The following is a 24,660-nucleotide window of genomic DNA, read 5'->3' as shown; positions in this document are numbered from 1 at the left end:
TTTGGGTTTGAATAATACTAAATTAGGTGACCTCTTGGGAAGTCTAGATTCAAAAGTTTACACATAGATACACACAAAATTTTTTAAGGAGCTCTTTCATTAAATTTTGGCACAGAGTGTAGTATGTTATTTTTGTCTAAAACACAATTCTTAGTGATTTCTCAAACTACCCTCATTTAGGACCATAATTGTAGATTTGATAATATATATTACATTCACCTACTGTCAATGCCCTCATTCTATGGTGATATAGTATATTTTTCTTTTCCTCCCTTTAAATTAGAAATGGGTAATTTCTTAATAAGAGAGTCTTCAATAATTATTTTCTTCCAAGGTTCTATAATGATAATATATCTAAATCTCATTCTATAATAACAAAAGAAACTAAAACCTCCATTTTTTCATTAATTCTATCCATCCTTATATTATCTAACTATTTGACTAACCCTCATTGGATTGTCTATTGTTAAATTCTAAATTAATATACCAAATTTATTTCTTTCTCTTTAAGTCAACTAAGAAAATAGCAATTAATTAATGATAGAGCCCTTAGATGACTACTTTGATAATATATCCAAATCTCATCTTATATTTATATATATTACATTTACCCCCACTTTTGATATGTCAATATTGTCATTTTATGTTGATATAATGCATTTTATCTTTATCTTTTTAAACCAGCTAGAAAAGGTGCAATTACTTGATAAAACATTTTTAATAGTTATTTAATCACCATTTATAAAGTGATTTCATGGATATACATTGATAATATATACAAATTATTCCTATGATTATAAAGAGAACCACAATTTCTGTTACATAGCATACCACTAAAAAAGGGGTTATTATTTAATAAAAAACTCTTAATGACTATTTTATTTTCATTTATCAGTAGATATATTGTTTTTCATAGTATATCCAAATTTTATCTTATGATTACATATGCTACAGACCCTTGAGGTGTTAAACTTTATATTTCTCCACTTGACCCAATTATAAAGAGGTAATTATTAAATAAGAGAGTTGTTAATATTTATTTTATCTTCATTTATCTTCTAAGATTCCAAAGATCTATAATGATAGTATATTTAAATGTTATCTTATAATCACAAAAACCTCCATTTTAATGTTGAATTTATCTATCCTTCCATTGTATCAATTAACTACACTCCTTTGTTTCGCATCTCACCCCACTTTTAGATAGTTGGGAACTTAATAAATATTTTGTTTGAAACATGAAATGTTAAAGAGAATTTTTTTTTGTCATTTTTTTTCGTTTAACTCCACAATAGTAAAATAACTCAATTGTTTTATGCAATGAATTTCTTCTTAAGCTTAATATGGAACAACTTTTTCCAATTTGCTAAAGAGCTTGATAATAGAAATTATTATTTTTTTCATGCTAAGGATTTTAATCCTAGATTTTATCAATTTTCTCATAATATGGACTTTAAATATGATTTATAATAGTATAAGACAATTTAAGTATAAAGCAAATCGAATAATTTCCCGCCATATTGGTTATTCCCGCCATTTTCTGGGTCTAGGGTTCTTCCCAATGTCTGGGTGGGACGAGGGCGCCGTGTTCTACAGCGATCAGGCGCAGTACCCGGAGCAGGATGGATCCCCTGAGGTCACGCGCCATTCCGCCCAGCGTAAGTTCAAGGAGTTCTTCAGGAGCTACTCTCATCCAGATGGGAGCTTCACCTACAGGTGCCCGTTTTACCCTTTGTGCTGCTCAGGCAATAATTTCTGTTTGTCAGGGAGAGTCTCCTTCACAACCCGAAATCTGTGGAAGTGTCGATCGAGGACCTGCATTTCTTCGATGGAGATTTGGCGGAGAAAGTCCGGAATTTTCCCACGGATTATTTACCTCTGGTACGATTCGTTTATATGCAAGTATTTATTCTATCTTTTTTTTTTCTTTAGCTCGAGAGTGCTGCGGCAGAAGTAGTCGCGAGTTTGCAATCGAAAGTCGCTGCTGAAACCGGTGAAATGGCCGAGCCTGATACTGGCGAAGTCCAAGTTTTACTCGCCTCCAAAGAACTAGTGTCATCGATACGAACTCTTGGGGTGATGAAACTCTTTTCTCTCTAGTTCTAATCTGTGTTCTTGTTGTGTGTGATACAGGCAGGCTGGATCTCGAAGCTGGTAAAAGTTTCTGGCATCATAATCGCGGCCTCAAGGACAAAAGCCAAAGCCACTGCTGTGACTTTGTGCTGCAGAAACTGTAAAAACGTAAAGGTAGTTCCATGCAGACCTGGTCTCGGTGGAGCCATGATGCCACGCTCTTGCGATCATGTTCCTCAGGTTGTTTTCATTTTTTGCGAGTTTTTCTTATTGCTAAGAAGTTTAAATGCAGCCTGGTGAAGAACCGTGTCCTATAGATCCATGGCTTGTGATCCCAGACCGGAGCAAATATGTCGATCAACAAACGCTGAAGTTACAAGAGAATCCTGAGGTAAACAGTTTACATATTTTTGGTCCTTTTTTGAGGTTTTCCATATGAAGGATGTTCCTACCGGGGAGCTCCCTAGAAACCTTCTGCTAGCTGCCGATCGAAATCTAGTTCAAAAGACTGCTCCTGGTACTCGGGTCACAGTTCTTGGAGTATATAGCATCTTCCAAACCGGAAATGCAACAACGTGAGATTGTGTTTTCAAAAGGTCTTTCGCTGGTTAACATTGTCAAGTCCAGGCAAAAAGGAGCTGTGGCAATCAGACAGCCTTACTTAAGGGTTGTGGGAATGGACCATGCAGCAGAGGGGAATTCTAGAGGCGCGCCTTCTTTTACAGCTGACGAGGTTGGTTGAAAAAAAAAATACAATGCATCCTTTTAACTCCATTTCTTTGTTTTTGTCAGGAAAACGAATTTAAAGAGTTTTCTCGGAAGCCCGACTCGTACCAGCTGGTTTGCAATCTTCTTGCTCCTTCAATCTTCGGCCACGACGACATAAAAAAGGCCGTAGCATGTCTGATGTTTGGAGGTTCTCGTAAGGTTAGCACATGACAGCCAGGAATTAAAATATGGGATTTGATCTGGATTGTGTGGTTCAGTCACTACCCGATGGAGTACGTCTTCGAGGCGATATTAACGTTCTTCTTTTGGGAGATCCGTCGACTGCAAAGTCTCAGGTTGGATTTGAGTGCTTTGGGTCTTGTTTCTCTAATGTTTTCCTTGTACAGTTTTTGAAATTTGTGGAGAAAACTGCGCCGATTGCTGTGTATACATCTGGCAAGGGTTCCTCTGCTGCTGGATTGACTGCATCCGTCATACGTGATGCGAGTTCGGTAGGCTTCCGTAAATGCTATCTGTTCCACTTGTTTTTTTTCATTCAATTTGTATGATGTTCCAGCGAGAGTTCTATTTAGAGGGAGGAGCGATGGTGCTTGCCGATGGAGGGGTGGTTTGCATTGACGAATTTGACAAGATGAGGCCAGAAGACAGGTAAATGAAATCTGATCTCGATTTATCTTTTATTGATATAATTTGTATGTATAGAGTAGCCATTCACGAGGCTATGGAACAGCAAACAATCTCTATAGCCAAGGCTGGCATTACTACGGTTTTAAATTCACGAACATCAGTACTGGCCGCAGCCAATCCTCCATCTGGACGTTATGACGATTTGAAGGTGACCAAGTTCGCCTTTACGTTGTCGGTGTTCTAACCGCTTATAGCAGACTGCTCAAGAAAACATTGACCTTCAGACAACTATTTTATCTCGATTTGATCTGATTTTTATAGTCAAGGATGCCAGAGATCATCAAAGAGACATGGTACGTCAAATTATTTCGTATTACTGTTTTCTACTCCTCGTTTTGTGTTTCAGCAAATCGCTCGGCACGTAGTAACAGTACATGCCTCAGCAGGTTTTGGATCAAAAGATGCTGATGTTCGTGAAAAATATAACTGGCTTAAAAGGTTCACAAATAGTTCAAAGTTCCGTTCTGTAGAAACTTGTAACTTACGTGCAGATATATTGAGTTTTGCCGAGATCGCTGTAGGCCTCGCTTGTCCGATTCAGCTGCAGTTATGCTACAAAACAGTTACGTCGAGATTAGAAAGGTACTGCAGAAATCTGAAGCTCCTACAGGTTCTAAGTTTCCCTTAATTATCAGCAAATGAGAGAGCAAAGCCAAACGGGAGAATCGACTCCTATTCCGATTACAGTTCGCCAGCTTGAAGCCATCGTACGAATAAGCGAAGCCATCGCTAAAATGCAGCTGTAAGCCAATTCTTTTGCCTATAACATACGCTCGACTACTGCCTTTTTGCAGTTCACAGGAAGCAACAGAAGAGCATGTCACCGAGGCCATTAGATTGTTTTACGTGTCCACAATGGATGCCGCACGGTCCGGAATAACGGACAATATTACCGTGACACCGGAAATGAGAAACGAGATCCAGGTTCGTTACCACATATCTGAATACAATCAATTCCATTTCATTCTAACCGAGCGCTTTTGTCCAGCAAGTGGAAACGCAAATAAAAAGGCGCATGGGAATCGGCAGCTTCATGTCGGAACGGCGCTTGATCGATGAACTAATGCGGATGGGAATGCCCGAACCGACGGTAAGACTGCTCATTACAGTTCATCGCTAAGAGCTCTCGTATACAGGTGAGGCGAGCCTTGGTAATCATGCACCAAAGAGACGAGATAGAGTACAAACGAGAGAGAAGAGTGATAGTCCGAAAGGCTTAAAAACCAGCGGTCTCTCGTGAAGATTAGAAGGCTCTTTACAATCGTCGTTTACAGACAGAGTGATAAGAACTTGTCCAGCAAGTCTTTCAGACAAGTTTTTCTCGGCTCATCTCTTGGGCGTAGTGCGAGGCCACCGCTTTGATCTCGAGGACGCGTAAACTTCGGCCAGAAGAATTTGCGAGGCACCATTCTCGGGGTCGGCATCCATAAGCTCCTGCGACGCTCTCTGGGCTCTCTCGACGTCGTGGTGGAGTCGACAAGCGTTTAGCAGCGCTCCCCAGACCAATCCATCCGGGTGGTAAGGCATGGTATCGATCAGATCCTCGGCATTCTTAAGCTGGCTCGAGCGTCCGAGGATATCAACCATGCAACAGTAGTGCTCAAACTTTGGATCCAAGCCATGGTCCGTGATCATCGACCGGAAGAAATTTATCCCGGTTTCCAAAAGACCAACGTGGTTGCAAGCCATCAAGACGCTCAAGAACGCTCCCTCGTCGCTCTCAAGGCCCTCCATTTGGAGCTCGAGCATATTCCCAATGGCCACTTGGCGGCGTCCAGTGTGAGCGTGCATGGAAATCACGGCCGTCCATGCCACCGAATCTTTCTCGGGCATCCTCTCGAAGATGGAATCGGCCCCTTCCCAGTCCCCGCTCTGGGAATATGCCGCCATCAGCGTCGTCCACGTCACCACGTCCCACTCGGGCATCCTGTCGAAGATTCCCTTCGCGCCGTCAAGATGCCCGTGCTCGGCATATGCTGAAAGCATGGCATTCCACGTCAGCAGATGCTGGCGGGGTATATCCCCAAAGACGTGGTTTGCGGCATCGAGATCCCCGCGTTCGGAATATGCGGATATCATTCCCGCCCATGACACGTCGGTCTTTAGGTGCATCCGATCGAATATTAATTTAGCATCTTCCAGATGCCCACTCTGGGCATAAGCGTGGAGCATCGTGGTACATGATACTACGTCCCACTTTGGCATCCTCTCAAACACCCTCTTGGCTTCTTCCACGTGTCCCTTCTCTACAAATATCTGTAGAAACGAGTTCCACGTTACCATTGTACGCTCGGGCATATTCTCAAATACCTTCTTGGCTTTGTCTGTTTGCCCGGCCTCGGCAAGTGCGACAAGAAGAGTCGTCCACGAGATGACGTCATGATCAGGCATCGCATGGAATATCTTTTCGGCCTCTTGGATATTCCCGCCTCGCGAATGTGCCTGGAGCATTGCGTTCCACGACACTACGTTCCACTCGGGCATCCTACCAAAGATTCTCTTTGCTAAATCAAAATGCCCAGCTTCAGTATATGCCACAAGCATGGCCGTCCAAGATACCATATTCTTCTGGGGCATATTCTCGAACACGTCCAGGGCTCGATCCAGGTGGCCACCCTGCGCAAACGCCTGCAGCATAGCCGTACTTGTGACCACATTGTGCTCAGGCATGGTGTCGTACAATCCCTTGGCGAGCTCCAGATGCCCATTCTGGGTATATGCCGCCAGCATGGCATTCCACGTCACCATATCCGGTTGGGGCATCCTGTCAAACAGCTCCTTCCCGGAGTCCACGTGGCCAGCCTGTCCAAACGCAGTGATGATCGTGTTCCACGTCACCGCATTCCGGGCGGGCATGGAATCGAACAGCCACTTAGCCTCGTCGAGATTCCCATTCTCGGTATATGCCTCGAGCATAATCGTCCACGAGTAAATGTTTGGTCGGGGCATGGAATCGAACACGCGACGGGCGTCGTGTGGGTGGCCACACTTACCGTACATTTGGACGAGAAGATTGGCGAGGTAGACATTGTGGCGTATGAGCGTATGGCTACGGACTAGAGAATGGAGCCTCTGGGCATTGGTTAAATCTTTGTGGCTGCCGCATTGCCTGATGCTAGAGGCGAGCTCTTCTTCCAGCTCTAACATATACTTTTAGGGTTTCTGTGTGGTAAAGAAATTTGACTTTTTACTAGACGTTATCCGGCCGACTTAACCTTAGCCGCCAAAACTCGCCACGTCAGAGCCTCGAGAAAAAAACCCTTCTCTTTGTCATGCCTCTCTAAAGAACAAATGGCGTCTAGGGTTAGAAGGAAGCAGCGGTAGAAGGCGCTATGCTTGATCGTGCTCTGGCGGTCGCGGTGCGCGTGTTGGAGGTGTGATTCCCAGGCGAGCATCAGATTGCCGGAGCGAAGCCCTGTTTGATCGCGAGGTCTAGATGTTTCGGCGCTATGCAGTGGCAGCGGTCCGGCGGCGACGGCAGCACCTGATAAAGGTATGGCGCTGGATTTCCAGCTCGAACTCTCGTGCTGAGGCTGGGGATTTTTCAAGGTTTTTGAGGATTTGGCTTGCTCTGGACGCGCATTCTCGGCCGATGCTGCCAGCGCACCCTCATGCAGCTATCGGGAAGGGTTGGAGAAGCGATTCGTATCAGATTCCAGGTTTTCTAAGCTTTTGGTGGACTTGGAGAAAAAATCTCTTGCCAAGCTAGGCAACAAGCCTTTGTCAGCCACTTTGCAAGGTGCTACTCCGCGGAGAACGATTCTCAAAAGACAGTTTTGTTCCGAAGCTCCGAAAAACAAAGGTATGCTCCCTTTTTTTGTGAAACAATGTGGTCTAATGTTATGTAAACTATTAGGATATGAGAACTATCATCCTAAGAACAAGAAAGATCTTCCAAAGGGTCGTGCTGAACAAAGAGCAGAGCAAAAACATGGTGCTGTTTTCTTTTTTGATCTTTTCTTTTCTTTTCTTTTCTGACAGAGGTCTTGTCTTGCGCAGAGGATCCCAAGAATGAGGGTGATAAAGGTTTCAAGGAGGTATCTAAGGCCCAACTGCAGTCATATATTTCAACAGCGATAGGTCTTGCGATTCTTCTCAGCTCATTATCTGTGAGGTTCAACGGTACGCGCCAGGTAAAGTTTCGATTGCTTTCAGTCATAAGGAAAATGTTCTAACTATCAACACTTCGCAGCAGATCAGCTTCCAGGAGTTCAAAAACAAGCTTCTGGAGACTGGTCTCGTTGATCACATAGAGGTTGTGAATAAGGCGGTCGCAAGAGTATATGTTCGCGAGACGCCAGTAGCTCAAGGTCAACAAACTCAACCTCAATCACCGTCTATTGATGAGGACTCGTCTGAGTTTCAAACAGATACTGGTTCAAGCACACAAGCTCCCGCTCGGGTCTATAGTACGCCGAAGTATTACATAAACATCGGGAGTGTGGAATCCTTTGAGCGAAAGCTAGAAGAGGCGCAGGCTGCTGCCGGAAAAGATCCCCATGACTTTGTTCCTGTTATCTATGTTTCGGAGGTCAGCTGGCTCCAGGAGCTTTCTAGCATGGCTCCTACGCTTCTTTTGATCGCTGGGATATTCTACTTGACGCGCCGACTTCAAGGTGGACTTGGTATTGGCGGTGGTCCTGGAGGCATGGGTGGCCGTGGGATTTTCAACGTCGGAAAAGCCCACGTCACTAAGATCAACAAAAATGCCAAGGACAAGGTATGTAGCTACAGCTTCTTTGTTTCTAGCGGTTGATCAATTGTGCCTGAAATTTGCAGGTCACTTTCAATGATGTCGCTGGTTGTGACGAAGCCAAGGAAGAGGTTATGGAATTTGTCCACTTCCTGAAGAATCCCAAGAAGTACGAAGAACTTGGCGCCAAGATACCAAAGGGAGCACTGCTTGTTGGACCACCCGGAACTGGAAAAACTTTACTCGCAAAGGCAACGGCTGGAGAAGCATCCGTGCCTTTCCTTTCCATCAGCGGTTCCGACTTCATGGAGATGTTCGTTGGCGTTGGTCCGTCCAGGGTGAGGGACCTGTTCGCTCAAGCTCGGCAGTGTGCTCCCAGTATAATATTCATCGACGAGATCGACGCGATCGGAAGAGCAAGAGGCCGTGGCGGTTTTGCTGGAGCAAATGACGAGCGTGAGAGCACGTTGAACCAGCTTCTCGTAGAAATGGATGGTTTTGCGACGACAGCGGGGGTGGTGGTTCTAGCTGGCACCAACAGGCCAGATATCCTTGACAAGGCGCTTTTGAGGCCTGGACGATTCGATCGACAGATAGCTCTTGACAAGCCAGACGCCAAAGGCCGGGAACAGATCTTCCGAATCTATCTCAAGAAACTTAAGCTTGATCAGGATCCGGAGCAGTTCGTGGGAGACTTGGCAAGAATTACCGTGGGATTTTCAGGGGCTGATATTGCAAACGTCTGCAATGAGGCTGCTCTTTGCGCCGCAAGAGAGGAGCACAAAGTGATCTCAATGAAGGACTTCGAGGCAGCTATCGACAGGGTTCTTGGTGGAATGGAGAAGAAAAACAAGGTAAGGTTTAAGTGGTATCTTCTTTTCTTCATACTTACAACATTGGATTTCTAGGTGATAAGCCCCGAGGAAAGGAGAACAGTTGCGTACCACGAGGCAGGACATGCAGTTGCGGGCTGGTTTCTGGAGCATGCGGAGCCTCTGATCAAGGTGTCGATCGTTCCTCGTGGCTCAGCGGCTTTGGGTTTCGCGCAGTACTTTCCAAACGAGAACTTGCTGATGACGAAAGAGCAAATGCTAGACATGACTTGCATGGCTCTTGGTGGCCGTGCTGCTGAACAGGTAAAAAACCTTGCTCTTTTCTTGAGTTCCATCGTTCTTCTTCCTCTTTCTTCATCCCTTTGTTCTTCTTTCTTGAGTCTCATTGTGTTAGAAAAGTCAACTTTTTCTACCTTTTTGGTGGTCTTTTCTTGTTCTAGGCTTGTTCTTTTCTCTTCTTCACGTAAACTTACCTTTGGTTTCCAGGTCATGCTCGGAAAAATCTCGACCGGAGCGCAAAACGACCTGGAGAGAGTGACGAGGCTAACTTACGCCCAGGTGGCCGTGTATGGATTCAGCGAAAAGGTGGGCCTTCTATCCTTCCCCCAGAAAGAGGACGGCATGGAGCTGTCCAAGCCATACAGCAACGAGACCGGCGAGCTCATCGACCGGGAGGTCCGGGAATGGACAGACCGGGCCTACAAGAGAACCGTGGCGCTGCTGGAAGAGCACAAGGAGGGCCTGGAGAAGCTCGCGCAGCAGCTACTGGCGCGAGAGGTTCTCCACTACAACGATCTGGTGGAAGTTCTTGGGCCGAGGCCGTTCAAGACCGCCGAGTCCGGCCAGTTGGATCGAATCAGGCAGAGGTTCCAGGGAGGAGATGGAGACAGTGAGAAAAAAAGTGAGGAGAAGAGTGAGGAAAAGAGTGAGGAGGAGGAAAGAGTCGTGGATGACGGTCCTACTCCAGCGCTAGCTTGAGAGAGGAGCTCTAGTGTCTCCTTTTTTCTTTCTTTTTTGCTTGGTTTCTTCTTGGCTTTTGTATGTTTATGCGCGTTTTAAATAAGCGCTACTGTGTGTGTTGTGTTGCAAGAGAGAGGGAGCTTTGACAAGACCATGAAGAAAAAAGAACTTTCCATGAATTAGAAAAACTTTGACCATAGGAAAAGTTAAAAATTGATTAAAAAAATTATTAAGATTTTAAATATCTCTAGTCCAAGCACAAAATAGAGGAGTTACTTAATATACTCTTTTCAAATTTCCAATGTCATAGTTTTTTTAGACTTTATACAGGGTTGTACAGGAGGACAGTGTTAGAGTTCTTTTACCATGTACAAAAATTAGCGATCTTCTTTCAGCAAGCTTCCATTTTCATGGCCAGCGGAAGCGCGTCTCCAAGTTCTTGTTTCACCACGATCATCTACAAACGAAGGAAAGTTAAGCTGGGAGATCGAAAGACCTGAGAAGACTCACATTGCCAGTGTCGAGCTTGCGTGGGAGCTTCAAGACGATGCTCCCGTGGTCGTGCCCGTCCATGAGCATCCTTCCAATCTTCGACTTCCACTCCGCGGCCTCGTCCTCGCTCTTGTAGTCGTGGAGGACTCGGTCACAGAAGCTGAGCAGCGATCCAATGCCGGTGTTTGGCGTCCAGCCATAGTCTTCCAGCACCCGAGCTTCTTCCGGAAGCAAATCCTTGCCAGCCTGAAACGTTCCTCGAGTTATCAAAACGTCCCTCGTGTTACCAAACTTCTTCTCAAAACCAAAAGAGATTCAAATCCAAGTACCTCCAGTGGCCGATTCTCCAGTAGCGCAGCTCTGCAGTTGCAAACGCAGCTCATCACCTTGATGAGCCGATCGACTTGCCATTTCACTGGCAAGGACTGAACTAACTCGAAAAAGTACGTCGCGAAGCCGTATTCCGGGCGCTCCACTACAATCCTGTACAGCGACGAGTTGTTTTGAGGAGTCCATGAAATGAAGTAACCTTGCCTGTTGTGCTTTTCGAAAACAAAAAGAAAAGCATTCAGTGCTCGACACCAGCCCCATCGCACGGGCCACTTTCGCTGCTTGAGAAGCCTAGTCTGCATACAACCATGTATTAGATGGAAACGAACTAACAAAGAAACAAAAACTCGAGAAAAAACAAACTTGCCTGCTCGATCAGGGTCACTAAACAAGCCAAGCAATAGTGAGGCTTCGACGAGTTTGCCATTTGTACCCGCGAGCGGTGTTCCTTGAGCAACTGAGATGAAGTTCCCCAAAGCTGTCCTCACGATCTTGGTTAGCGGCCAAAGAGAAAAATACAAACTCAGAAGCACCTTCCCAACAACGCTTGTTAAGTCACTGAAGCTTTCGGTCTGCGAAGTATTTCCATCTCCCTCTTCCCATACATTCGTAATGATGTCCATGCCATCGAGCAGTCCTCTTTCCTCAAGTAGCTACAAGACGCGGCATTTCAGAGATGAGGGAACACAAAAAGCTTTACCTCAAAAAGCCCGGGAGCATCCTCTTGGAGCGCAGATTGAACAACTCTGAAACAATAGCATGTCAGTGAAACAAGAATTAGCCAAAAGCTAGCATCTCACAATAATCTTTTGTCGAACACTTGAACTTCCTCCTTTTTCTTGACTTCATGCTTCATTTTGATGCGCTTCGCCAGCGGCATTTCGTCCAAAACTTCTCCATTGCTCACGGCAACCAGCTCTGTGCTTTTCTCTGGTGCAGTTTCAGGGATAGGCTGCGCACACGGTGTCTGTAAAGTTTCACTAGAACTCTTACTACAAACGAAGAAAAAACGAGGCATACCTTCTGCTTGTCCATTTCTCGTTGCGTCCTCTTCAGCTCCGCCATCTGCCATCAAACGTAAGAAACAGTGGCAAAGAAAAACCAGGCAAGACTGTAAAAGCAGGAGTCCAAGTAAAAGCTTCTTCAGCACTGGACACCTTCATCCGGATGCAAGAATCGAACTTGCGGGAAGGGATGTTTTTCATCATCCACGCGCTCCACCATGGAGCAAATCCGGAATTTACTAGCAACGAAGAACAAAGCTCACGCCAAGTTTTAGTTCAGAGAAGCACCTGAACTGCCAAATCAGTGCTAGCGCGCTCCAGTTGCTCCCTCTCAAGTCGAACCTCGCTTAGCTGCGACAAGGAAACTAAATTCTAAGCAAACCAAATGATCGATGGTAGTCATCTCTCACCTCTGCCTCGGTCTTGGCCTGGAGAGCCGCAGCTTCTTTCTTCCAAGCTGCCACCAATCTCTTTTCCTCGGCCAAAGCTTTTGCTTCTTCTTTGAGCTCGTTGCTTCGTTTTGCCACTTGTGCTTCCATCATGGCACATCTCCTGCCCAAAAAGAACAAGAAAACGAACTCTCAGGGCAAGGAAAAAACTAAAGTCAGCTTGTTTACTTGGCACGATTCTTCAAATTCTCGGTGAGCTCCATGTAGAGACGGTCAGTGATCTTCTCATCCTCGGCGATGATCTCGTCGAAACCATCGGAGGACTCTCCAGCGAACTGGTACCGGAAATTGTTCCTGTTGTAGCGATTCCCTCGGTGATGATGCTGCTGCTGATGGTGTTTCCTAGGCTCGGAGAACGACATTCTTCCCTGCTCGAAATTCTACATCCCACTACTCATTGTTCCTCCGAATGCCGCCCTTCTGCTCGATCGATTCGAGCGCTCGTCCTGTCCTGCCCTACCCTCGAACCCTAAGCGCAAGAATATTCTTGCGACGAAAGTATAAAAAGCATCTGTCATTTAAAACACTCACGGTGGGAGTCGAACCCAAGTCAGATGCCTTATCCATTAGGCCACGAGAGCTTCATATTAAATAAGGTAAATTACCTTTAATAGGAAACTAAAAGGAAAAAATTACACAAACAACGCTATCTATATTCGAAAGTTAGATTTAAAATTAAAATTACTATAAATAAAAATATATTATAAGAAATATGAAATTTATAAAAAAAAAATTTTGACATTGACTAACAAAAATACATAAATAGTTTTTTTGTTTATAACTTATATATTTACTGTTACCTAAACATTTATTTGACAACCCCATCATAACTTCAAATTAAACATTTAACATTTGTAACTGAACAATTATTTAATATATCATTTTCAAAATTAAAAAATAGATCTTTGAAGTACTTAAATTTAATTTGTATAAATATCCAAGTAATGATATATTATGATCCTTGTTATGGAGTCTCTTAGCCTTAACCACGGCTCCATATCTATGCACATATGATTCCAATATATCTTCTAGAAAGGAAATAATAAATTACTCTTTAGTTAGAATTTAAAGAGTATATTACAAAAACTTGGAAAATAAATTTATTTATTAACATATTTATTAAATATTTATTATGGTAGATTGGATTATTTTAATTTCTCTTTAAACAAATTTGATATGTTGATTTATAGCCACTTTAGTAAACTATAATTATTATTTATAAATATAACTAAAAAAGGTTATAGCAGCTGAAGTATTTTTTAACATTAATTAGTAATAAAACATTTATAAATATATTTTTTCATATTTACCGATATACTTTAATTATACTCAATTCATACATGTACATTAATGCTTTATACTTATATATATTTTTTAATTGTTTTTATAATAATTTTTAGTAGTAATTTTAAATAATGATTAAAAAGTGAATAATAATCATATTTATTAATAATTTATACAAATTTTATATTAAAATTTTAATATTTAATATTTAATATGGATATTATATGTTTTTGAATGGCCACAATATTGATCAATATATATTTTATTTTTAAACATAAAAAATACTTATATAAATAACATTATTTTTTTATGTAATTATATTAGTATAATTGCTTTAAATTTTTTCTTAAGGCTGTAAATAGATATTTTTTACTTTAAATTTTATCGATATGTATTACTTATTTAACTCTCATATTATGTATCACTGCTTAACTTAAATTATTAATAAACTAGTTTCTAATGTAGATATAGTTATTAGGGAAAATGTTACCAAAAAATCATAAATAATACTTATAAATAATTTTATTTATTTATTAATTAATTTAATATTTGTTAAAATAAAAATTAGAAAAAAATTAAAAAATTAATTAACATAGGAAAATTTAATATTATTTAATAACCTAGCTATATTTAATTTTAAACCACTTTAAAATTATTTTATTTAAAGAGGTTATTGATTTTTTGTCAGTTTAGAACTGAAAATAATGTAAAAACTTTAATACTAAATATATAGTACTGTCACAATGAAATAAAAACTCAAAAAAAACAAAAACACAAGATTATTATGAACTCATAAATAGTGCTTATCACAAGTGTCATCCATATATTTTCAAGCTTAATGAAATCTTTTATAAATGGTAGGAATCTAAATAATCACCTCACTTTGAAAAAAAATGTTTTTCTTAACTTCTCTAGAATCATTTTTTATAAGAGACATTCAATAAAGGAATTGTGAACAAAACTGTGTAAAAATGTAACCTTCATCACCAAGTTCATAAACTTGGTCTCAATGTAGTGACAACTCCTTGCTAGTGACAGATAAGTGGTAAGTATTGCAGTGGAATCGAACACACGACCACGGCTACTTTTATCTTATCTTCGCCGCAGAAACGAACGGTAGAATACGCCGGTGAATATTCCAGAATATGTCGTCGTGCGAAAAAAACAACTTTGTGTAGAGTTTTGATTGAGGTTTTAGGCGCGGTCATGGAGGCCGCCGCGGCATCGGCATCGGTGGCTATGGCGGCCTCTTCTTCCTCGTCCTCTTACACCGCCACGGCATCACAATCCAGGGCGGCATTGCAATGCTGCAAGGCGACGGGATCCTCGCCACGCCACAATCGCCAGCATCCCAGGAAGCAGGGTTTCGGCGGATCTTCTTCCTCCAGGTGTGGAGCTCACCCCAGCGACTCGGATTTCTTCTTCGATGCGGCATTGGCGGCCACGGCAGCGGCGGCCACGGTTCTCCCCATGTACTGGTTCTATGTGCATTCGTCGTCGGCCGCCTCCAAATCCAGGGATAATCGCCAAGAATTTCGAGAATTCGGCAGCTCCAGCGGCATTGGAAGCGAGGATTTTCGGCAGTTTGACACAGCGGTGGCCGTTCTTGAGCAACGAGGAGGTCTAGAAATCGAAATCGAGCATGGGAAGCTTCAGGTAAAATAATGTTTCATATCTTTACTCATAGTTTTCCACGCAAAATCATTGTAGGCTCCCACTGCGTTTACTTCGCGAGAGTTTCAAGAAATCTCTTCTCCAGCCCAGAATTCGTCGACTTCCCGAGATGATTTGGCCCAGGTTGCCGAGTTTAGTCCCATTCGCCTTTTGGAAAGCGACGAAAGGCATACTCCCGAATTACCAGCCAAGGAGGAGACCGTGTTAGAACAGGCAGTAAAAAAATTCACCAGGATGCCATCGCCTCGAGGACAAGAGGATCTCATCGCCTATGACAGACTTATAAGAGCTCGAAGGTTGGAACTTTCCATTTATCTCCATGCTTGACACATTGACAATTTGTCTAAATCGCAGAATTCGAGAAAGTTTGGAGGTTCTCGAGGAGATGGAGAAGAAAGGAACCTTGGATATGAACAAGGTAATTTCGACGACTATTTTTCTTGCTCAGGTTTATTGATGAAGGGAAGGAAGTGGCTGAGTTTTGCAGGTCTATCATGCACGATTCTACCAAGAATGTAAAAGACAATTGGCTGTGGAAGAGGCTTTCAGATACACCGGGTTGATCAAGTCTCCGACGCTAAGCACTTATAATATGCTTCTTTCAGTCTGCTGCAACGCAGGAGATATGAATGGTATTAAGCATTTTTCTAAGTTTTTTGAAGTACTTGTTTTGGATGGCAAACAGGGGCTTTTGGAGCTTTTGCGGCACTGAAACGAGCTGGTTTTAAGCCAGACTGCATGATTTATACTACTCTAATCTCAACTTGTTCAAAGGCTCTTAAGACAGATCTTGTCTTTCAGGCAAGAAATCCTGGTCCCATCCTTCATTGGACTAACTCGGTTTTAGCACAGGTTTACCGTGAAATGGAAAGTGTTGGAGTTGAAGCCAACCTTCTTACATATGGAGCGATCATCGATGGCTGCGCTCGAACTGGTGAACTTGCAAAGGCTTTTGGAATTTACAGAATCATGCTCTCAAAGGTTTACATCATTTGATTCAACGATTAGCGGCAATTTTACGTGATCCATTGTTGGACAGAAAATAAAACCCGATCGAGTCATTTTCAACTCGCTTATCAACGCTTGTGGTCGGTCTGGCGCGGTGAAAAGAGCATTTGAGGTGTTCACAGAGTTGAAGTCTGAAAATCCTATCAATCCAAATCATGTCACAATGTGTTCGCTCATAGATGCATGCTCAAAAGCAGGAGATGTAAGCGGTTTTTATGATTTCTATGGCCTTGTTGTGACAGCTAAATTTTCCAGGGAGACTCTGCCTATGAAGTTTACACAATGATGCGCAAGCGTGGAATTGGAGGATGCCCAGAGCCTTATACAGCAGCTGTTCATGCATGCAGCAGTAGTGGCAATTTGGAGCGTGCATTTTCCATCTACGATGATATGAAGAAAGATGGTGTGAAACCAGACGAGGTAACGATTTGTGCTCCTATTTCTTTGTGTGTGTTCACTTGATTTGTATTATGCAGATTTTCTTTAGTGCTTTGATTGATGTTGCTGGCCATGCTAGTAAAATCGACTGTGCTTTTGATGTATTACAAGAAGTTGAAAAGTATTCTCTTGTTCCTGGTCCTGTGATATTCAGCTCCCTAATGGGAGTCTGTAGCAATGTGAGTTATTACAATGCTAATTATTTGAACTTACTTGATGAAATACTTCGTGGCCAGACAGGAAACTGGGAGAAAGCTATATTTCTTTACGAAAATATACAGGCAGTGGGAATTCGACCCAGCGTTTCCACTCTTAACGCCCTTATGACAGCCTTGTGTAAGCTTGTACACGGAGTTTTGTATAAGTTAAATGCGATGTTGTGCTTGCAGGTCGAGGGAAGCAATTCCAGAATGCGCTCCAAAGCTTGGAAGAGCTGAAAGAAGCGGGGGTTTCTCCTAATCAATTAACTTACAGTATTTTGCTGGAGGCTTGTGAGAAGTATTCTTCTCTATTTGATCGGATGGTTTGTCTGTTTGCATGCATTGTAGGTGCTGTTTGTCAGGAGCATGGTATGTTTATTCTCCCTTGCTCGTAGCTAATGCTCGTTTTTTTTTTTCTTTCTTTTTTGACAGGGAAAACGAGGCTGGCATCGCTCTCAACTTGTACACCCACGCAATTGCGGATGGTATAGTTCCAAACTTGGCTATGTGTGACAACATAATAGGTATGTTGCTTGCTGGTGCTTTGGAAATCTGTATTGAGCCCATGTTGTGCACGAAGGTATTTGTCTGGAAGGCATCCGGAGCTCCATTGGACCTCCGAAGCTTGCTTCCTCGGTAAACCCGTTGTGGATGGTAGACGACAATCAGAAACCGCATGGCCAATGGTAAGTTTAAGTCTCAAGTCGGGTTTTCCTGCTATCACTTGGATAATCAAGGAAACATTGCAGGCTTTCCTGGGCCCTTGCATGTTTCCGCCAGACACTTTCGGGTGGAGCACAGCCTACACTGCCAGTACTTTCGAGACTACTCGCTTGTCTACGAATTCCAGAGTCATCCGAAAGAGCAGATACTGGTCTCGTGTTCCAAACTTCCTCTCCAAACAAGCACTTGGTGGAGGGCTTTGGAGTTTACGACCCTCGAGCCTCAGCTTTGTACGAGGTAATTCGTTTCGATTCTGTTGGAGAGATCATTGTTAAAAGTTTATATATTTTGTTTAGGAAGCCTCATCAATCGGTGTAGTGCCAGCATTCAAATGCGACGGCGAGCCGATCGTTTTCGAAGCAGATGGACTGCCTATTTACACGGCGGAGGTATCGTCTCATTTCATCCCACGTCTATTACTGACTTGGAAATGCTCGTCTGCACAACAGGTGTGTTTGCTTACGATACTGAAAGCCCTTCGGCGTCGCTGTGCAGCTGGTACGCGAAGAAAATAAATGCCTTTCAAGTCCTGATGTTGTTTCTTTTTACCAATCCAGGCGCAGAACTTCCTTTTGTCACCATAAAGTTCGAGACAACAAGGAAATCGGTGATCCTCCCGGATGGACGAGTAAAAGCCATTACAGTTACCAGGAGGTAGCTCCTCGCTCCTTCTTTGTTCTTCTCATAAAGATAGTTTTTTTTTTTTTTTTTTTTTTTTTGCTTCCTTCAGGAACGGTCAAGCTTTGGCTGCGCTGCTGAGAAAACTTAAACTGCGTTTCAATGGAAAGGAGAGCCTGGGGAAGATCCGGTTGCATCCAGCAGCTCTCTCGCAGTGGTTCAAGCCCTCGGTGGCGACGCCATCACCATCGTCGCCCGCCAAGGCACGAGTGGATCACGCAAACTTGGGAGTGCTTCCCAGGCCCATCATGCTGGGGAAGAGCATCGCTGAGCAGCAGCGAGCGATACGAATGGGGACGCCGCTTCCATCCGAGAGGAGGCAAGGATCCAGCCTCAACCATCGCTTTAGAAAGATCTCGCCCAACCAAGAGTGAGCAAGTTTAAAGTTCTTCCAAGTGTTCTTGCTAGAGTTCTAACAAGTTCTCTTTTTTTGATAGATGAAGCATGAAAGTTTTGAGCAGAGTGGAGCTACGAGAAAAAATATCGATTTGTGGTAGAATGGCAAATAAGCAAGCGAAGGTCTTCTACGCGAAAGTCGCAGCAAGCTAAACAGGCTCGGCACCGGCTCGGAGAAATCTTTTGGTTCGGCGGGCCTTTAGTAAAACTAAAGGCTTTTATTAGGTTAAAAATGTGAAGAGATTTTAGGGTTCTTCGCTAAAGCTCGAAATTTAGGGGATGGAAGCCCAGGGAATGCGCCTTACACTCCGCGGCCACGCTCTCTTGGAGCTGCTGCGGCCCGCAAGCCATCACGCCGACGCTCACGCCCTTCCTCCGCCTCCTCGCGTGCTCGAAGAAGATCTCTGGAATCCCACAAATTCCTCTCGTAAGTGATCAATCGAGAAGAAATTCTTCCACTCACCTGGATAGTCTGGCCGGCATCCAAAATGCACATCCGTGAGCATCACTGGATCCTCCTCCACCACGAATGGGAGCTCCATTTTCATCCCCATCACCGCTCCAATCCTCCTCTCCTTCCACCACGTCCACGCCACCGCCGTGCTCCCTCCAAACACCACCACCGCCGCCAAGTACTCGAGCAGCGCGATCGTCCCCGCGGAAGGCTTGTTGTAGATGTGATAGACGTTGTGATCCAGCGGGAACACGATGAATCGCCGGATCACTCCCGAGAGAAGTAAGTATCCTCCGAAACTTGCCAGGATCACTGCTGCGTGGAGAGCGTAGCTTTGCGTGCCTGTGACTGCCTTAAACTTTGGTTTCTTGTGCGTGAGGTACTTCTCGTATTGCGTTCCTGTGAAGAGGATTGTCTCGTGAGAGTTGGATGGCTTGTTCTTGAGGTCCGTGGCGTCTTGTCTTGTGAGGTATGCGTGGATTTGGAGATTGAGCAGATAGGAAAAGTCTGGACAGATCGACCAGGGTGACACTGATTCTAAAACACTGAGCTCGTCCGAGTTTCGTAAAGTCCAGATGAGCTCGATCTTTTCCGGAAGTGGTCTCTGGCCGGTTTGGATCTGGAAGAACACCTCCTTGAGAATTGGGATGAAGGGTGTGATCCCACTGCCTCCAGCGACGAACACCAGGATTGAGTAGCTAGAAGAAGAACCGAGGTGAGTTTTTGACGCTTTTTTTTTTTTTTTTTTTTGGTACTTACTCGATCAGGTAGTCTAAGCTGTGTCCATAGGGGCCTTCGATGATCGCGTCGACGTGATAGTTCTTGGGGTTGGTCACGTAGTTCCTGAGTTTCTTTGTCCAGGATCCTTTGGATTTGATGACCACGGAGATCTTGTAGTCGTCCACGTTTGAGTTGGTGGTCACTGTGAAAGGATGCCACTGGAGCTTAGACACTGCTGGGATGTTGAGAAACATAATGCTCGAGGCTGGATATCGCAAACCTGGTAAAGCAATGATTTTTGGCATGATAACTTTCCTTTTCTTTTCTCTATTCTTACTTGGATCTTTTGCAAAGGCTAGCTCCATCATGTCCGAGGATATTAGCTTTGCAGAAACCATATCAACATGCCTCCGCGACTGGAGGTACCTGAGGAGTCTATCAACGAAGAACAGGACCATACCAGCCGCTATTGTCTCCAGGCCTCGATCTCCAGCGTGGACGGCGAAGCTAAAGATGAAGACGATGTAGAGCTGGTGCGTGTAGAAGAACATCTCGAATTTGCGATTTCTCACGGGTTTTATTGCAGTGATCCACATGATAAGGCTTGTGGCGAAGGCCACCGAGGCTCCGATTCCAGCGAGGTCGAACCTTCCACCTTGGTTGATAAACTTGAAGAGTAAAAACCAAAAACCATGCGAGCTCGTCAGAGGTATGCTTATTTTGACGAGAACTTATAAGTTGCCAACCTTGCTTGTTTCTTTTGCACGAATCCAGAGAATGAGATAAGCAACGGAGTGACCCGTCCAGAGAACCAAAGTAATGTTTGCTACCCAGATGTGGTACTTGACGGAATGCTCGAAAGGAATGTTCACCAAGTGGAGAATTGAGGAGGTTCTTGCGACTGGGAAGAACAGGAAAGCGAACGGGACGAGTCCAGCATAACCAAGCTCGTATCCAATGATTTCACATCTTCTGAGCCACCTATAAAGAAAAAAAAAACCGAAGGTATTTCGATCAAAAACTTGACTTTGTGAAGTTGTCATCGTGATCTTACAGGGATCCTTCAATCCACTGCTGTCCAGGATCATGGATCTTGTCCAGCAAAGTTTTTATCGGCCGCCATGTCGACCATGCACACAGGAGTACGAATGCCGCTAGAACAAAGAGCTCTACTCCAGAAATGAGCGAGAGTATTGGCGCTTTGATCAGTGCTGGACGAGACCAAGCGTTGCGTATGGAGTCTGGCAGCCTGAAAGCATTCCCGGAGATGACAAGTAAGTTAATGTTTCAAGGCTTTACCTTAACATCTTGATGTATTTCATGTAGATGCTGCCGAAGAAAGCTATGAAAATCACAGGCACAACGTAGAGGATCGCATACGATGCTGTGATAAGAATGGCAAATGTAAGTTTTTGCATTATACAAAATGAGAACTTTACTGATGATTACCGGATTCTCCATAGGCCCTGGAGTCGTTCTTGTCAAGAATGAGACCCCAGAACTTATACCAAGCTTGCGTTGGCAGCATGATCCAGTTGAAGATCCATCCCGCAAAAACGAAGATGAATACGAGTTGAACTACAACATGAACACGCGTAGTGTTCTTCATTGTGGTTCTTCTCGATGAGCTCCATGCTCGCGAAACAGGCTTTTATATGTGCTGGATGAGATGGAGTGGGATCGACGGAGCCATTTCGAGTAGCAACCAGCACAAACGTTTGGAGTGAAGCACTGTTTCTTGTCACTTTGTTTGTGCTTTCTACTTGATCTTTGTTAGGCACTGTTTTACATGGTAGCACTGTGCCAGTTCTTTTGGCCCTTCTCACAATCTAGATAGTTTTGGCTAGTCTTGTTACAGACAAAAATACTTCAGTTTTAAATGTAAGAGCCAATAGGTTGTTTGTCAACAAGTTGTTTGGAGCTTATTACCTTGGCATATACTGTAAAAAACATTAACTACAAAACCCAATCTGTAATATTAAATTATATAGAAATTGAATAAAAATTATTATAATTTTTTTCCTAACGTAAAACATTGGTTTAAATAATAAATGAAACACTAGATAATCTGGTGTAAATAATTTAGGGAGAATGTTAAATTATAATTAAAAATTATTATAAATTTATTCTAACTAAAATAGAAATAGAGTATTTCTATACAATTTTTTTTTCATAATATTTTAGTATATCTTATTTTAATGTTTCAACTATAAAATTGTATAAAAAGGATGAAATATAGCCATATGAGTGTATGGAATATAGAAATAGAATATAAAAATATGCATATCAATTAATCCAAACACTCTAATTTATATAGAAGTGAGTGGTCCAGATTAAAACCAATCTAATGCCTATTAAAGTTTCACTAAACTAATATTAATATACAATATCATAGCCATAATAATCCCCTCCTCTTAGATGGATGGAAGACAATCAAGGTTCTTTAATAAATGGGTTGATATCTGGAGGAATATCAAAAGGAGGCATCAGTAGATTTGTAGATGATGTCAATTGTTGCTAATCCCTTTATATGAATCATTTCAATTGTTGCACATGCACAATTTTTAGAGGATTAGTCTATTAAACATTATGTCAAACCTCATAAACTTGTGATCTAACTTGCCACAACCCTCAATACGATCCTTTCCATAGAGTAAGAAACCCTTAGATAAACCACATATTGTAAAATTGAGAAAATGAACTAACACTAAGTCATCCATTTTGTACTTCACATATGGATGATGGTGGGAGTTGTAATGCCTTTGTTGTCCCACTTGAATACAATTTAAATATTCGGCAAACTCTGCTCAAATCAGTAAAAGAATGTGTAAACAACCAAAATGAATTACTTAAAAAACAATTTATAAGGATTGATGGGCTTAACCCGAGTAGGGGTAGGGTGTCAAAAGAGCGAGGCTCTTAGGAGAGATGTGACTTTCAGCTTTCATTCACAAGGGTGTGAACTTGCAGGGAAGGGTGGTGGATTGTAACCAACTAAAGGGAATAACTTGATAAATGATCTATAAGGGTTTAAATATAAAGGGAAAGGGCCCATGAAAAAGAGTGCACCCCCTTTTTCAATTAGTTAAGGGTTTTAGAATACTTAAGGTTAAGTGAATAATACTAGGTTGGGTGACCTCCCAAGAAGTCTAAATTCAAAAACTTACAAAATGCTTGTTAAATATTGATCCCAAGACTTAGTATCAACAGCTCATGGCAATCACAGAGGTAAGCTCAATTAATAAAATAGGAGTTTATATGATGAAGCACCAATAGAACTTTGCACCTCTATGATATATATATATATACCAAAGAGATAGCAAATAACCATCATAATCTAAATGCTTAAAGTTCATATAATTCACGATCATCCTTTTGAAGGTTTAAATGAGCCCTTCCACCAAACCATTTGACTGTGTATAATAAATACTTGTATGTGGCATATCCTCAATCGAGATGTTAAAACATGAAATGCTTCAGCCATACATGTGATGCCATTATCCGAAAGAATTCACTCTAAATAGAATTGCTACTTAATTGAGAAGGAAGTATCCAACAGTAATCTAATAGTAAAGGCACTAGCAAGAGTACCAACTTCTATTTAGTGAGTTAAGTAGTTAGAAGCAATAATGATATATTTATTGCTAATAATCTACCATAACCATCAAATAAAATGCCACTAACTCACATGGACAAGAAATTGCAATTAACTCTAATAGTACTTTTGTAGCATGAGGAGGAGTATTATGAGCTTGGCACCAAATGCAACTATGCACATACCAAATAACATTATATTGCATCTTTGGCTATTAAAAAAACCTGCATAGTTTTTTAGTCACACAATGATATCTTATATACCCACCTAGAATAGGAGAATCATGGTAACTATAGCATGATCACCTTTTAGTAATGTTTGAGAATTGCATAAAGTTTCTCGAAACCCTAAATTGCTGCTAAACACTCTTTCTTTATCATGGAGTAGTTCACCTCTACTAGTTGTAGATGAGGTCTAAAGCTTGACTTAGCACCACTTGCAATAATTGCAGCTCAAGCTTGAGATTACCCACATGCACAATTAAATTCACCTCATCCTATGTACATGCATATGTATAGCTGTTGCTATATAGAATGAAAGCTGGTTCTACTACACAATGCAAATGTAGATGGCAATGTATAGCAATAAGCCGAGCAATAAAAGATAAACTTGAGCCTATATCAATTAATATGGAGAGAATAATAATAGACTTCTTGTTATAAAAATGAGCTTGGAAAGTAAATATTAGATGAATTATACTCCCAAAAGAAAAATGAAGGGATCATTGATTTATTCAGGTAAGGACCCTCCACTACTCATATGACTCCTTATTTCTTGAAAGCTTTTTGGAGTCTAGACCTTCTATTACAATAGCACCAATAGAACGTTATTGACACCAAGGTCTCCACCCAAGAAATAGAAGTCACCAATTTGGAAAATGTTGACAACGCTAATAAATGTGACCAGCTTCATCACACGTTTACCAACAAACATCATGGCCATGACCACATTCTCACCTTTGTCCTTGAATTCAGATAGCAGCAACATCAACTTTCATTAAAATAGAATCATTTCCCACAAGAAGTAAAATTGAAAGATATATAGCAAGAAGTGGAAGATGCAATATTTCCTAACATTATGTCAAGTGAAGAGTATCATTAAGGATGGTTAGAGCAAGTGCATATAGAAGTCCTATAAGATCTTGACGAAGTGTGAGCTACAACATTTTCAACTTGATCCACTCTGATATATTTGACTCTACACGAAACAAGAGGCTCCGGAAATGAATATCAAATTGCAA

The 24,660-nt window shown here is 42.4% G+C and overlaps 6 protein-coding genes across 9 annotated transcripts; 3 read left to right on the top strand and 3 right to left on the bottom strand.

The window, feature by feature from the left end:
- Nucleotides 1-1,560: 1,560 nt before the first annotated feature.
- On the top strand, nt 1,561-4,816 carry LOC9630888 (DNA replication licensing factor MCM5). 2 transcript variants are annotated; one of them, XM_024672869.1, is made up of 19 exons: nt 1,561-1,716; nt 1,767-1,881; nt 1,933-2,076; nt 2,134-2,313; nt 2,366-2,464; nt 2,515-2,648; nt 2,701-2,806; nt 2,866-3,000; nt 3,060-3,137; nt 3,189-3,293; nt 3,359-3,450; nt 3,505-3,637; nt 3,687-3,782; nt 3,836-3,927; nt 3,981-4,071; nt 4,125-4,231; nt 4,284-4,413; nt 4,478-4,579; nt 4,626-4,816. In XM_024672869.1, the coding sequence occupies exons 1-19, from the start codon at nt 1,562-1,564 to the stop codon at nt 4,707-4,709; spliced, it is 2,178 nt and encodes a 725-aa protein (XP_024528637.1). In that variant the 5' UTR covers nt 1,561; the 3' UTR covers nt 4,710-4,816. The 2 variants fall into 2 exon arrangements, with proteins under 2 accessions (XP_024528637.1, XP_024528638.1); XM_024672870.1 differs by lacking the exon at nt 4,626-4,816 and having other exon boundaries at nt 4,125-4,230; nt 4,478-4,572.
- Nucleotides 4,810-6,619, bottom strand: LOC112345652 (pentatricopeptide repeat-containing protein At4g02750-like). Its single transcript, XM_024672871.1, has one exon. It carries the CDS (start codon nt 6,487-6,489, stop codon nt 4,816-4,818), a length of 1,674 nt encoding a protein of 557 aa, XP_024528639.1. The 5' UTR covers nt 6,490-6,619; the 3' UTR covers nt 4,810-4,815.
- A 137-nt stretch (nt 6,620-6,756) lies between these two features.
- LOC9632830 (ATP-dependent zinc metalloprotease FTSH 10, mitochondrial) lies at nt 6,757-10,172 on the top strand. Of its 2 annotated transcripts, none has more exons than XM_024672673.1 (8): nt 6,757-6,982; nt 7,039-7,291; nt 7,346-7,423; nt 7,489-7,622; nt 7,685-8,209; nt 8,269-9,036; nt 9,091-9,318; nt 9,502-10,172. In XM_024672673.1, the coding sequence occupies exons 1-8, from the start codon at nt 6,926-6,928 to the stop codon at nt 9,991-9,993; spliced, it is 2,535 nt and encodes an 844-aa protein (XP_024528441.1). In that variant the 5' UTR covers nt 6,757-6,925; the 3' UTR covers nt 9,994-10,172. The 2 variants fall into 2 exon arrangements, with proteins under 2 accessions (XP_024528441.1, XP_024528440.1); XM_024672672.1 differs by having other exon boundaries at nt 7,682-8,209.
- A 75-nt stretch (nt 10,173-10,247) lies between these two features.
- LOC9630887 lies at nt 10,248-12,712 on the bottom strand. 2 transcript variants are annotated; one of them, XM_024672674.1, is made up of 12 exons: nt 12,419-12,712; nt 12,212-12,353; nt 12,090-12,152; nt 11,818-11,862; nt 11,598-11,764; nt 11,498-11,543; nt 11,331-11,450; nt 11,165-11,275; nt 11,002-11,093; nt 10,797-10,950; nt 10,486-10,713; nt 10,248-10,432 (listed from the first exon to the last, which is right to left on the bottom strand). In XM_024672674.1, exons 1-12 carry the CDS (start codon nt 12,610-12,612, stop codon nt 10,367-10,369), a joined length of 1,428 nt encoding a protein of 475 aa, XP_024528442.1. In that variant the 5' UTR covers nt 12,613-12,712; the 3' UTR covers nt 10,248-10,366. The 2 variants fall into 2 exon arrangements, with proteins under 2 accessions (XP_024528442.1, XP_024528443.1); XM_024672675.1 differs by having other exon boundaries at nt 11,598-11,749.
- A 2,019-nt stretch (nt 12,713-14,731) lies between these two features.
- LOC9632829 (pentatricopeptide repeat-containing protein MRL1, chloroplastic) lies at nt 14,732-18,914 on the top strand. The gene is made up of 19 exons (XM_024672706.1): nt 14,732-15,190; nt 15,245-15,504; nt 15,563-15,626; nt 15,696-15,840; nt 15,894-16,009; nt 16,061-16,189; nt 16,248-16,418; nt 16,472-16,636; nt 16,693-16,833; nt 16,891-16,990; nt 17,044-17,152; nt 17,287-17,378; nt 17,435-17,540; nt 17,604-17,814; nt 17,874-17,966; nt 18,027-18,075; nt 18,135-18,231; nt 18,308-18,625; nt 18,693-18,914. Exons 1-19 carry the CDS (start codon nt 14,741-14,743, stop codon nt 18,694-18,696), a joined length of 2,820 nt encoding a protein of 939 aa, XP_024528474.1. The 5' UTR covers nt 14,732-14,740; the 3' UTR covers nt 18,697-18,914.
- An 87-nt stretch (nt 18,915-19,001) lies between these two features.
- On the bottom strand, nt 19,002-21,724 carry LOC9630886 (probable ferric reduction oxidase 1). The gene is made up of 6 exons (XM_024672739.1): nt 21,275-21,724; nt 21,125-21,167; nt 20,592-20,899; nt 20,163-20,555; nt 19,865-20,105; nt 19,002-19,803 (listed from the first exon to the last, which is right to left on the bottom strand). Exons 1-6 carry the CDS (start codon nt 21,432-21,434, stop codon nt 19,014-19,016), a joined length of 1,935 nt encoding a protein of 644 aa, XP_024528507.1. The 5' UTR covers nt 21,435-21,724; the 3' UTR covers nt 19,002-19,013.
- Nucleotides 21,725-24,660: the final 2,936 nt, after the last annotated feature.

The sequence above is a fragment of the Selaginella moellendorffii genome, unplaced genomic scaffold (assembly GCF_000143415.4).
Source record: "Selaginella moellendorffii unplaced genomic scaffold, v1.0 SELMOscaffold_9, whole genome shotgun sequence".
Lineage (NCBI taxonomy): Eukaryota > Viridiplantae > Streptophyta > Lycopodiopsida > Selaginellales > Selaginellaceae > Selaginella > Selaginella moellendorffii.
The sequence above is the reverse complement of the archived record's forward strand: the minus strand, read 5'-3'. Positions and strand labels throughout refer to the sequence as shown.